Source organism: Cherax quadricarinatus, unplaced genomic scaffold (genome assembly GCF_038502225.1).
Source record: "Cherax quadricarinatus isolate ZL_2023a unplaced genomic scaffold, ASM3850222v1 Contig660, whole genome shotgun sequence".
Lineage (NCBI taxonomy): Eukaryota > Metazoa > Arthropoda > Malacostraca > Decapoda > Parastacidae > Cherax > Cherax quadricarinatus.
Genome location: NW_027195686.1, coordinates 90296 through 104126, shown reverse-complemented (window position 1 = coordinate 104126; position 13831 = coordinate 90296). Strand labels below are relative to the sequence as shown.

The window sequence follows — 13831 nt, the reverse complement described above, 5'->3', positions numbered from 1 at the left end:
CTCACCCACGCTCACACCCACTACACCCCACTCACACACCCACGCTCTCACACCCACGCTCTCACACCCACGCTCACACACCCACGCTCACACACCCACGCTCTCACACCCACGCTCACACACCCACGCTCTCACACCCACGCTCACACACCCACGCTCTCACACCCACGCTCTCACACCCACGCTCTCACACCCACGCTCACACACCCACGCTCTCACACCCACGCTCTCACACCCACGCTCACACCCGCTCACACACCCAGGCTCACACACCCACAGTCACACACCCACGCTCACATTCCCACGCTCACATACCCACGCTCACACACCCACACTCACACACCCACGTTCACACACTTACGCTCACACACCCACACTCACACACCCACGCTCACACACCCACGCTCACACACCACGCTCACACACCCACTTTCAAACACCCACGCTCACATACCCACACTCACACACCCACACTCACACACCCACGCTCACACACCCACGCTCACACACCCACGCTCACACACCCACGTTCACACACCCACACTCACACACCCACGATCACACACCCGTGCTCACACACCCACGCTCACACACCCACGTTCACACACCCACACTCACATACCCACACTCACACACCCACGCTCACACACCCACGCTCACACACCCACACTCACATACCCACGCTCACATACCCACGCTCAAATACCCACGCTCACATACCCACGTTCACATACCCACGCTCACACACCCACGCTCACACACCCACGCTCACATACCCACGTTCACACACCCACGCTCACACACCCACACTCACACACCCACGCTCACACACCCACGCTCACATACCCACGCTCACATACCCACGCTCACACACCCACGCTCACACACCCACACTCACACACCCACACTCACACACCCACGTCACATACCCACGCTCACACACCCACGCTCACACACCCACGCTCACACACCCACACTCACATACCCACGCTCACATACCCACGCTCACACACCCACATTCACACACCCACGTCACACACCCACGCTCACATACCTACGCTCACACACCCACGCTCACACACCCACGCTCACACACCCACACTCACACACCAACGCTCACACGCGCTCACACACGCACGCTCACACACCCACGCTCACACACGCACGCTCACACACGCACGCTCACACACGCACGCTCACACACGCACGCTCACACACGCACGCTCACACACACACGCTCACACACGCACGCTCACACACCCACGCTCACACACGCACGCTCACACACCCACGCTCACACACCCACGCTCACACACCTACGCTCACACACCCACGCTCACACACCAACGCTCACATACCCACGCTCACACACCCACACTCACACACCCACTCTCGCACACCCACACTCACATACCCACGCTCACACACCCACGCTCACATACCCACACTCACACACCCACGCTCACACACCCACGCTCACATACGCTCACACACCCACGCTCACACACCTACGCTCACACACCCATGCTCACATACCCACGCTCACATACGCACGCTAACATACCTACGCTCACACAACCACGCTCACACACCCACGCTCACACACCCACGCTCACACACCTACGCTCACACACCCACGCTCACACACCCACGCTCACACACCCACACTCACACACCTATGCTCACATACCCACGCTCACACACCCACACTCACACACCCACATGCTCACACACCCACGCTCACATACCCACGCTCACACACCCACGCTCACACACCCACGCTCACATACCCACGCTCACACACCCACGCTCACACACCCACGCTCACATACCCGCTCACATACCCACGCTCACATACCCACGCTCACACACCCACGCTCTCACACCCACGCTCTCACACCCACGCTCTCACACCCACGCTCACACACCCACGCTCTCACACCCACGCTCTCACACCCACGCTCTCACACCCACGCTCTCACACCCACGCTCACACACCCACGCTCTCACACCCACACTCACATACCCACGCTCACACACCCACACTCACATACCTATGCTCACATACCAACGCTCACATACCCACGCTCACATACCCACGCTCACATACCCACGCTCACATACCCACGCTCACATACCCAAGCTCACATACCCACGCTAACATACCCACGCTCACATACCAACGCTCACATACCCACGCTCACATACCCACGCTCAAATACCCACGCTCACATACCCACGTTCACATACCCACGCTCACATACCCATGTTCACATACCCACGCTCAAATACCCACGTTCACATACCCACGCTCACATACCCACGCTCAAATACCCACGCTCACATACCCACGCTCACATACCCACGCTCACATACCCACGCTCACATACCCACGCTCACATACCCACGCTCACATACCCACGCTCACATACCCACGCTCACATACCCACGCTCACATACCCACGCTCACATACCCACGCTCACATACCCACGTTCACATACCCACGTTCACATACCCACGCTCACATACCCACGCTCACATACCAACGTTCACATACCCACGCTCACATACCCACGCTCACATACCCACGCTCACATACCCACGCTCACATACCCACGCTCACATACCAACGCTCACATACCCACACTCACATATCCACTCTCAAATACCCACCCTCACATACCCACGCTCACATACCCACGCTCACATACCCACGCTCACATACCCACGCTCACATACCAACGTTCACATACCCACGCTCATATACCCACACACACATACCCACGCTCACATACCCACGCTCACATACCCATGCTCACATACCGACGCTAACATACCCACGCTCACATACCAACGCTCACATACCCACGCTCACATACCCACTCTCGAATACCCACGCTCACATACCCACACTCACATACCCACGTTCACATACCCACGCTCACATACCCACGCTCACATACCCACGCTCACATACCCACGCTCACATACCCACGCTCACATATCCACGCTCACATACCCACGCTCACATACCCACCCTCACATACCCACACTCACATACCCACACTCACATACCCACGCTCAAATACCCACCCTGACATACCCACGTTCACATACCCACGCTCACATACCCACGCTCACATACCCACGCTCACATACCCACGCTCACATACCCACGCTGACATACCCATGCTCACATACTTACGCTCATATACCCACGGTCACATACCCACGCTCACATACCCACGCTCACATACCCACGCTCACATACCCATGCTCACATACCCACGCTCACATACCCACGCTCACATACCCACGCTCACATACCCACGCTCACATACCCACGCTCACATACCAACGCTCACATACCCACGCTCAAATACCCACGCTCACATACCCACGCTCACATACCCACGCTCACATACCCACGCTCGCATACAGACGCTCACATACCCACGCTCACATACCCACGCTCGCATACAGACGCTCACATACCCACGCTCACATACCCACGCTCACATACCCACAGTCACATACCCACGCTCACATAGCCACGCTCACATACCCACGCTCACATACCCACGCTCACATACCCACACTCACATACCCACGTTCACATACCCACACTCACATACCCACGCTCACATAGCCACGCTCACATACGCACGCTCACATTCCCACGCTCACATACCCACGCTCACATACCCACGCTCACATACCCACGCTCACATACCCACGTTCACATACCCACATTCACATACCCACGCTCACATATCCACGCTCACATACCCACGCTCACATACCCACTCTCACATACCCACGCTCACATACCCACGCTCACATATCCACGCTCACATACCCACGCTCACATACCCACGCTCACATACCCACGCTCACATACCCACGCTCACATACCCACGCTCACATACCCACACTCACATACCCACGCTCACATACCCACGCTCACATACCCACGCTCACATACCCACGCTCACATACCCACGCTCATATTCCCACGTTCACATACCCACGCTCATATTCCCACGCTCACATACCCACGCTCATATTCCCACGTTCACATACCCACGCTCACATACCCACGCTCACATACCCACGCTCATATTCCCACGTTCACATACCCACGCTCACATACCCACGCTCACATACCCACGCTCACATACCCACGCTCATATTCCCACGTTCACATACCTACGCTCACATACCCACGCTCACATACCCACGCTCACATACCCACGCTCATATTCCCACGTTCACATACCCATGCTCACATACCCACGCTCACATACCCACGCTCACATACCCACGCTCATATTCCCACGTTCACATACCCACGCTCACATACCCACGCTCACATACCCACGCTCAAATACCCAAGCTGTACCACCACACTTGGAAAATAACTCGAGACAGAACTTCCTTACGTTTTACACTTTAAGATAATTTACATTGCCCACAAATGTACAGCATTATTGATAAAATTATTGTATACGATTGTAACAGTTTGTAAAATTATGGAGCACTTCTCCGCTATATATATTACAATGTTATGCAGGAACCTGCATAACAGTCACACACTTCTGGTGGTTATATAGTGATTCACTGCTGGAGGTTATATAGTCATTCACTGCTGGAGGTTATATAGTCATTCACTGCTGGAGGTTATATAGTGATTCACTGCTGGAGGTTATATAGTCATTCACTGCTGGAGGTTATATAGTGATTCACTGCTGGAGGTTATATAGTCATTCACTGCTGGAGGTTATATAGTGATTCACTGCTGGAGGTTATATAGTCATTCACTGCTGGAGGTTATATAGTGATTCACTGCTGGTGGTTACATAGTCATTCACTGCTGGAGGTTATATAGTGATTCACTGCTGGAGGTTATATAGTGATTCACTGCTGGAGGTTATATAGTGATTCACTGCTGGTGGTTATATAGTCATTCACTGCTGGAGGTTATATAGTCATTCACTGCTGGAGGTTATATAGTCATTCACTGCTGGAGGTTATATAGTGATTCACTGCTGGAGGTTATATAGTGATTCACTGCTGGAGGTTATATAGTCATTCACTGCTGGAGGTTATATAGTGATTCACTGCTGGAGGTTATATAGTCATTCACTGCTGGAGGTTATATAGTCATTCACTGCTGGAGGTTATATAGTCATTCACTGCTGGAGGTTATATAGTGATTCACTGCTGGAGGTTATATAGTGATTCACTGCTGGAGGTTATATAGTGATTCACTGCTGGAGGTTATATAGTGATTCACTGCTGGAGGTTATATAGTGATTCACTGCTGGAGGTTATATAGTGATTCACTGCTGGAGGTTATATAGTGATTCACTGCTGGAGGTTATATAGTGATTCACTGCTGGAGGTTATATAGTGATTCACTGCTGGAGGTTATATAGTCATTCACTGCTGGAGGTTATATAGTCATTCACTGCTGGAGGTTATATAGTCATTCACTGCTGGAGGTTATATAGTGATTCACTGCTGGAGGTTATATAGTGATTCACTGCTGAAGGTTATATAGTGATTCACTGCTGGAGGTTATATAGTGATTCACTGCTGGAGGTTATATAGTGATTCACTGCTGGAGGTTATATAGTGATTCACTGCTGGAGGTTATATAGTGATTCACTGCTGGAGGTTATATAGTGATTCACTGCTGGAGGTTATATAGTGATTCACTGCTGGAGGTTATATAGTCATTCACTGCTGGAGGTTATATAGTGATTCACTGCTGGAGGTTATATAGTGATTCACTGCTGGAGGTTATATAGTGATTCACTGCTGGAGGTTATATAGTGATTCACTGCTGGAGGTTATATAGTGATTCACTGCTGGAGGTTATATAGTGATTCACTGCTGGAGGTTATATAGTGATTCACTGCTGGAGGTTATATAGTGATTCACTGCTGGAGGTTATATAGTCATTCACTGCTGGAGGTTATATAGTCATTCACTGCTGGAGGTTATATAGTCATTCACTGCTGGAGGTTATATAGTGATTCACTGCTGGAGGTTATATAGTGATTCACTGCTGGAGGTTATATAGTGATTCACTGCTGGAGGTTATATAGTGATTCACTGCTGGAGGTTATATAGTCATTCACTGCTAGTGGTTATATAGTCATTCACTGCTGGAGGTTATATAGTCATTCACTGCTGGTGGTTATATAGTCATTCACTGCTGGAGGTTATATAGTCATTCACTGCTGGAGGTTATATAGTGATTCACTGCTGGAGGTTATATAGTGATTCACTGCTGGAGGTTATATAGTGATTCACTGCTGGAGGTTATATAGTTATTCACTGCTGGAGGTTATATAGTCATTCACTGCTGGAGGTTATATAGTCATTCACTGCTGGAGGTTATATAGTCGTTCACTGATGGAGTTAATATATGTTATATGAGATATATAATTATATATTTATAATTGTTTATGTTATTATGACAGGTGGTGAGCACAAGAACAACATTACTGAACACTTGGTGCGAGAAGTTGAAGATCTCCAGCAGAAGCTCTTACACCGAGATGAAACTCTTACTGAGAAAGATGTAACAATACAACAACAACAGAATAACATACAACAACAAGAGGAGACTCTTACACAAAGAGATCAGACAATACAAGAGCTACAGAATAAAATACAACAACAACAGAATAACATACAACAACAAGAGGAGACTCTTAAACAAAGAGATCAGACAATACAAGAGCTACAGAATAAAATACAACAACAACAGAATAACATACAACAACAAGAGGAGACTCTTAAACAAAGAGATCAGACAATACAAGAGCTACAGAATAAAATACAACAACAACAAGAGACTTTTCAAGAATTAGAGGAAATATTTGGACTGACAAAAGAAGAAAAGCGTGCATTACAGGAGGAACTTGATAAAGTTCAGGAAGATAAGAGTCGCATTACAGGAGGAACTTGATAAAGTTCAGGAAGATAAGAGTCGCATTACAGGAGGAACTTGATAAAGTTCAGGAAGATAAGAGTCGCATTACAGGAGGAACTTGATAAAGTTCAGGAAGATAAGAGTCGCATTACAGGAGGAACTTGATAAAGTTCAGGAAGATAAGAGTCGCATTACAGGAGGAACTTGATAAAGTTCAGGAAGATAAGAGTCGCATTACAGGAGGAACTTGATAAAGTTCAGGAAGATAAGAGTCGCATTACAGGAGGAACTTGATAAAGTTCAGGAAGATAAGAGTCGCATTACAGGAGGAACTTGATAAAGTTCAGGAAGATAAGAGTCAGATGGAAGCTGCAGCAGCGTCACAGTTACTGAAAGTTGAAGAAAGTCACGCCACTTGTGTGTCTCAAGTTAGAAACTTGACACAACATTATCAAGAAGTTACCAACATAAACAGTCAACTGCAGGTCAACAACACATTGCTGGAGAACGTCACACAACACACTCAGCAGTCACGTGACAAATTGTTACAACAATTATCACAGTGTCAACACAATGTGACGGAAATTAAAAAAATAAGGTTAGTAACATATTTATTAATAAAATATTAGAACCTAGTCAACCAGTTCTCTTCCAGCGCTAAAATATTAAATATATTTGTTGTGATAAAAACATAAATGATGTTATATTGATAAAATAACATAACTGGCAACTTGTTAACTATGACAGTGTTACCAGTGTCTCTGATAAGATGTTTGACAGTGTTGCCAGTGTGTGATAAGATGTTTGACAGTGTTACCAGTGTGTGATAAGATGTTTGACAGTGTTGCCAGTGTCTAGTAAGATGTTTGACAGTGTTGCCAGTGTCCAGTAAGATGTTTGACAGTGTTGCCAGTGTGTGATAAGATGTTTGACAGTGTTGCCAGTGTCTCTGATAAGATGTTTGACAGTGTTGCCAGTGTCTAGTAAGATGTTTGACAGTGTTGCCAGTGTCCAGTAAGATGTTTGACAGTGTTGCCAGTGTGTGATAAGATGTTTGACAGTGTTGCCAGTGTCCCTGATAAGATGTTTGACAGTGTTGCCAGTGTCTAGTAAGATGTTTGACAGTGTTGCCAGTGTCTAGTAAGATGTTTGACAGTGTTGCCAGTGTGTGATAAGATGTTTGACAGTGTTACCAGTGTCTCTGATAAGATGTTTGACAGTGTTGCCAGTGTCTAGTAAGACGTTTGACAGTGTTGCCAGTGTGTGATAAGATGTTTGACAGTGTTGCCAGTGTCTAGTAAGATGTTTGACAGTGTTGCCAGTGTGTGATAAGATGTTTGACAGTGTTGCCAGTGTCTCTGATAAGATGTTTGACAGTGTTACCAGTGTCTCTGATAAGATGTTTGACAGTGTTGCCAGTGTCTAGTAAGACGTTTGACAGTGTTGCCAGTGTGTGATAAGATGTTTGACAGTGTCTCTGATAAGATGTTTGACAGTGTTGCCAGTGTCTAGTAAGATGTTTGACAGTGTTGCCAGTGTGTGATAAGATGTTTGACAGTGTTGCCAGTGTCTCTGATAAGATGTTTGACAGTGTTGCCAGTGTCTAGTAAGATGTTTGACAGTGTTGCCAGTGTGTGATAAGATGTTTGACAGTGTTGCCAGTGTCTAATAAGATGTTTGTCGTGTTGCCAGTGTCTAGCAAGATGTTTGACAGTGTCTCTGATAAGATGTTTGACAGTGTTACCAGTGTCTGATAAGATGTTTGACAGTTACCAGTGTCTGGTAAGATGTTTGACAGTGTTACCAGTGTCTGGTAAGATGTTTGACAGTGTTACCAGTGTCTGGTAAGATGTTTGACAGTGTTACCAGTGTCTGGTAAGATGTTTGACAGTGTTACCAGTGTCTGGTAAGATGTTTGACAGTGTCTCTGATAAAATGTTTGACAGTGTTACAAGTGTCTGGTAAGATGTTTGACAGTGTTACCAGTGTCTGGTAAGATGTTTGACAGTTACCAGTGTCTGGTAAGATGTTTGACAGTGTCTCTGATAAGATGTTTGACAGTGTTACCAGTGTCTGGTAAGATGTTTGACAGTGTTACCAGTGTCTGGTAAGATGTTTGACAGTGTTACCAGTGTCTGGTAAGATGTTTGACAGTGTTACCGTTGTCTCTGATAAGATGTTTGACAGTGTTGCCAGTGTCTAGTAAGACGTTTGACAGTGTTACCAGTGTGTGATAAGATGTTTGACAGTGTCTCTGATAAGATGTTTGACAGTTACCAGTGTCTGGTAAGATGTTAGACAGTGTTGCCAGTGTCTAGTAAGATGTTTGACAGTGTTACCAGTGTCTAGTAAGATGTTTGACAGTTACAAGTGTCTGGTAAGATGTTTGACAGTTACCAGTGTCTGGTAAGATGTTTGACAGTGTTACCAGTGTCTGGTAAGATGCTTGACAGTGTTACCAGTGTCTGATAAGATATTTGACAGTGTTACCAGTGTCTGATAAGATGTTTGACAGTGTTACCAGTGTCTGGTAAGATGTTTGACAGTTACCAGTGTCTGGTAAGATGTTTGACAGTTACCAGTGTCTGGTAAGATGTTTGACAGTGTTACCAGTGTCTGGTAAGATGCTTGACAGTGTTACCAGTGTCTGATAAGATGTTTGACAGTGTTACCAGTGTCTGGTAAGATGCTTGACAGTGTTACCAGTGTCTGATAAGATGTTTGACAGTGTTACCAGTGTCTGGTAATATGTTTGACACTGTTACCAGTGTCTGGTAAGATGTTAGACAGTGTTGCCAGTGTCTAATAAGATGTTTGACATGTTGCCAGTGTCTAGCAAGATGTTTGACAGTGTCTCTGATAAGTTGTTTGACAGTGTTACCAGTGTCTAGTAAGATGTTTGACAGTGTTACCAGTGTCTAGTAAGATGTTTGACAGTGTTACCAGTGTCTCTGATAAGATATTTGACAGTGTTGCCAGTGTCTAATAAGATGTTTGACGCGTTGCCAGTGTGTAGCAAGATGTTTGACAGTATTAAAAGTGTCTGGTAAGATGTTTAACAGTGTTACCAGTGTCTGGTAAGATGTTTGAGAGTGTTACCAGTGTCTGGTAAGGTGTTTGACAGTGTTACCAGTGTCTGGTAAGATGTTTGACAGTTACCAGTGTCTGGTAAGATGTTTGACAGTTACCAGTGTCTGGTAAGATGTTTGACAGTTACCAGTGTCTGGTAAGATGTTTGACAGTTACCAGTGTCTGGTAAGATGTTTGACAGTGTTACCAGTGTCTGGTAAGATGTTTGACAGTTACCAGTGTCTAGTAAGATGTTTGACAGTTACCAGTGTCTGGTAAGATGTTTGACAGTTACCAGTGTCTGGTAAGATGTTTGACAGTGTTACCAGTGTCTGGTAAGATGCTTGACAGTGTTACCAGTGTCTGGTAAGATGTTTGACAGTTACCAGTGTCTGGTAAGTTGATTGACAGTTACCAGTGTCTGGTAAGATGTTTGACAGTTACCAGTGTCTGGTAAGATGTTTGACAGCTACCAGTGTCTGGTAAGTTACTTGACACTGTTACCAGTGTCTGGTAAGATGTTTGATAGTTACCAGTGTCTGGTAAGATGTTTGACAGAGTTGCCAGTGTCTAGTAAGTCGTTTGGTGCGTTGCCACTGTCTGTGGATCTGATAGAGGAAATGAATCATAAGATTTCGGAGGCAAGGTCTCTAGTGAAAATGTACGCTGAATTCACAGAGAAAACAACAGAGTGAGTGGTGTATGGTGGTAGTGTTATGGTAGACACAAGAAGGCCTTGAGTGTGAGTGGTGCATGGTGGTAGTGTTATGGTAGACACGCGAAGGCCTTGAGTGTGAGTGGTGCATGGCGGTAGTGTTATGGTAGACACGCGAAGGCCTTGAGTGTAAGTGGTGTATGGTGGTAGTTTTATGGTACGCTTCAGGTGGCCTTGAGTGTGGGTGGTGCATGGTGCTAGAGTTATGGTAGACACGTGAAAGCCTTGAGCGTGGATGGTGTATGGTGATAGTTTCATGGTAGGCTCGAGGTGGCCTTGAGTGTGAGTGGTGCATGGTGGTAGTGTTATGGTAGACACGCAAAGGCCTTGAGTGTAAGTGGTGTATGGTGGTAATTTTATGGTACGCTTCAGGTGGCCTTGAGTGTGTGTGGTGTACGGTGGTACTGTTATGGTAGGTGCGTGGTGGTCTACAGTGTGGGTGATACATGGCACTAGTGTTATGGAAGAAGCATGGTGGACTTGGGTGAGGGTGGTGTATGATGGTGTTATGGTAGGTGCATGGTGGACTTGAGTATGGGTGGTGTATGGTGTAAGTGTTACGGTTGGTGCATGGTAGCATTTAGTGTGGTGGTGTACGGTGGTAGTGTTATGGTAGGTGCATGGCGGCCATGAGTGTGTGTGGTGTACGGTGGTACTGTTATGGTAGGTGCGTAGTGGCCTTGAGTGTGGGTGGTGTATGGTGGAAGTGTTATGGTAGATGAATCGTGGTTTTGAGAGTAGGTGGTGTATGGCGGTAGTGTTACGGTAAGCATTTGGGGTCTTGAGTGTGGGTGATGTATGGTTGTAGTGTTATGGTAGATGCATGGTGGTCTACAGTGTTGGTGATACATAGCACTAGTGTTATGGAAGAAGCATGGTGGTCTTGAGTTTGGGTGGTGTATGGTAGTAGTGTTATATAGGCACGTTGTTTTCTTGAGTGTGGGTGGTGAAGGTGGTAGTGTTATGGGAGGTGCATGCCGGTCATTAGTGTGGGAGGTTTATGGTGGTAGTTTGGGTGTTGTATGGTGGTAGTGTTATAGTAGGTGCATTTTGGCCTTGAGTGCGGGTGGTGTATGGTGGTAGTATTATGGTACGTGCATGGTGGCTTCGAGTGTGGGTGGTGTATGGCAGTAGTGGTAGAGTTATGGAAGGCGCATGCTGGCATCGAGTGTGGGTAGTGTACGTGGTAGTGTTATGGTAGAGGCATGGTGGCCTTGAACGTGGGAGGTGTGCTTTAGTAGTGTTATGGTAGGTGCATCGTGGCTTCGACTGTGAGTGGTGTATGGTGGTGATATGGTATGTGCATGACAGTCTTGAGTGTGGGTGGTGTACATTGGTAGTGTTATAGTATATGCAAATTGGCCTTGAGAGTAGGTGGCGTATGGTGGTAGTGTCATGGTAGGTGGATGGTGGCCTTAAGTGTGGGGGGCGTATTGTGGTGTTATGGTAGGGGTGTGGTGCCCTTGAGTGTGGGTGGTGTATGGTAGTAGAGGAAGTGTTATGGTTGGCTAGTGGTGACCTTGAGTTTGGGTGATGTGTGGAAGCAGTGGTAGCATTATGGTAGGCACGTGGTGGCCTTGAGTGTGGGTGGTGTATAGTGGTGGTTTTATGGAAAGTACATGGTGGTCTTGAGTGTGGGTAGTGTATGGTGGTACTCTTATGGTTGCCACTTGGAGGTCTTAAGTGTGGGTGATGTAGGATGGTAGTGTTATGGTAGGTGCAGGGTGGTCTTTATTGTCGGTGGTGTATGATGGTCTTGAGTGTGGGTGGTGAATGGTGGTAGTGTTATGGTAGGTGCAGGGAACTCCTGAGTATTAGTGGTGCATGGTGGTAGTGTTATGGTAGGTGCATGGTGGTCTTGAGTGTGGGTGGTCTACGGTGGTAGTGTTATGGTAGGTGTAGGGTGCTCCTGAGTGTTAGTGGTGTATGGTGGTAGTCTTATTGTAGGTGCATGGTGGTCTAGAGTGTGGGTGGAAATGGTGGTAGTGGTATGGTAGGTGCACGGTACTCCTGAGTGTTAGTGGTTTAAGGTGGTAGTGTTATGGTAGGTGCATGGTGGTCTTAAGTGTGCATATGTATGATCTTAGTGTTATGGTAGATGCATGGTGGCCTTGAGTGTGGGTTGTGTATAGTGGTAATGTTATGTTAGTCACGTGGTGGTCTTGAGTGTGGGTAGTGCATGGTATTAGTGGTAGTGTTATGGAAAGCGCGTGGTGCCTTGAGTGTGTGTGGTGTATGGTTGTGTTATGGTACGCGCATTGTGGCTCTGAGTGTGGATGGTGTATCGTGGTATTGTTATTGTTGGCGTATGGTGGACTTGAGTATGAGTGTTGTATAGCGGTAGTGTTATGGTAGGTGCATGGTGGCTTCGAGAGTGGGTTGAGTATGGCGGTAGTGTTATGGTAGGTGCGTGGTGGTCTTGAACGTTGGTGATGTGTGGTGGTAGTGTTACGATAGGTGTATGGTAGTCTAGAGAGAGGGTGGTGTATGGTAGTAGTGTTATGGTAGGTGCGTGGTGGTCTTGAGTTTCGGTAGTGTATTGTGGTAGTTTTATGGAAGGTGCATGGTGGTCTTGACTGTGGGTGGTTTATGGTGGTAGTGTTATTGTAGACTTGTGGTGGTCTTGAGTGTGGGTGGTGTATGGTGGTAGAGTTATGGTAGGCGTTTCGTGGTCTTGAGTGTGGGTAATGTATGGCTGTAGTGTTATGGAAGATGCATGGTGGTCTTCAGTGTGGGTGATACATGGCGGTAGTGTTATGGAAGGAGCATGGTGGTTTTGAGTTTGGGTGGTGTATGGTAGTAGTGTTATGGTAGGCACGTTGTTTTCTTGAGTGTGGGTTGTGAATGGTGGTAGTGTTATGGGAGGTACATGCCGGTGTTCAGTGAGGGAGGTTTATGGTGGTAGTTTGTTTGGTGTAAGGTGGTACTGTTATAGAAGGTGCATTTTGGACTTGAGTGTGGGTGGTGTATGGTGGTAGTGTTATGGTAGGAGCGTGGTGGCCTTGAGTGTGGGTGGTGTATGGTAGAAGTGGTAGTGTTATGATAGGTGCATGGAGGCTTGGAGTGTGGGTGGTGTATGGTGGTAGTGTTGTAGAAGGCG

The 13831-nt window shown here is 47.1% G+C and overlaps 2 protein-coding genes across 2 annotated transcripts in view; both read left to right on the top strand.

Annotated features, from left to right (window-relative positions):
- The window catches only part of LOC138851458 (golgin subfamily A member 6-like protein 22), a 45871-nt gene extending 38888 nt beyond the window's left edge, over positions 1-6983 (top strand). Inside the window, exon 3 of the mRNA XM_070080599.1 lies at positions 6493-6983. Within this exon, the coding sequence (XP_069936700.1) occupies positions 6493-6983 (491 nt within the window). The remainder of the gene's footprint in view (positions 1-6492) is intronic.
- A 326-nt stretch (positions 6984-7309) lies between these two features.
- The window catches only part of LOC128701024 (angiopoietin-4-like), a gene marked incomplete at its 3' end in the record, with an annotated part of 51422 nt that continues 44900 nt past the window's right edge, over positions 7310-13831 (top strand). Inside the window, exon 1 of the mRNA XM_070080598.1 lies at positions 7310-7545. Within this exon, the coding sequence (XP_069936699.1) occupies positions 7310-7545 (236 nt within the window). The remainder of the gene's footprint in view (positions 7546-13831) is intronic.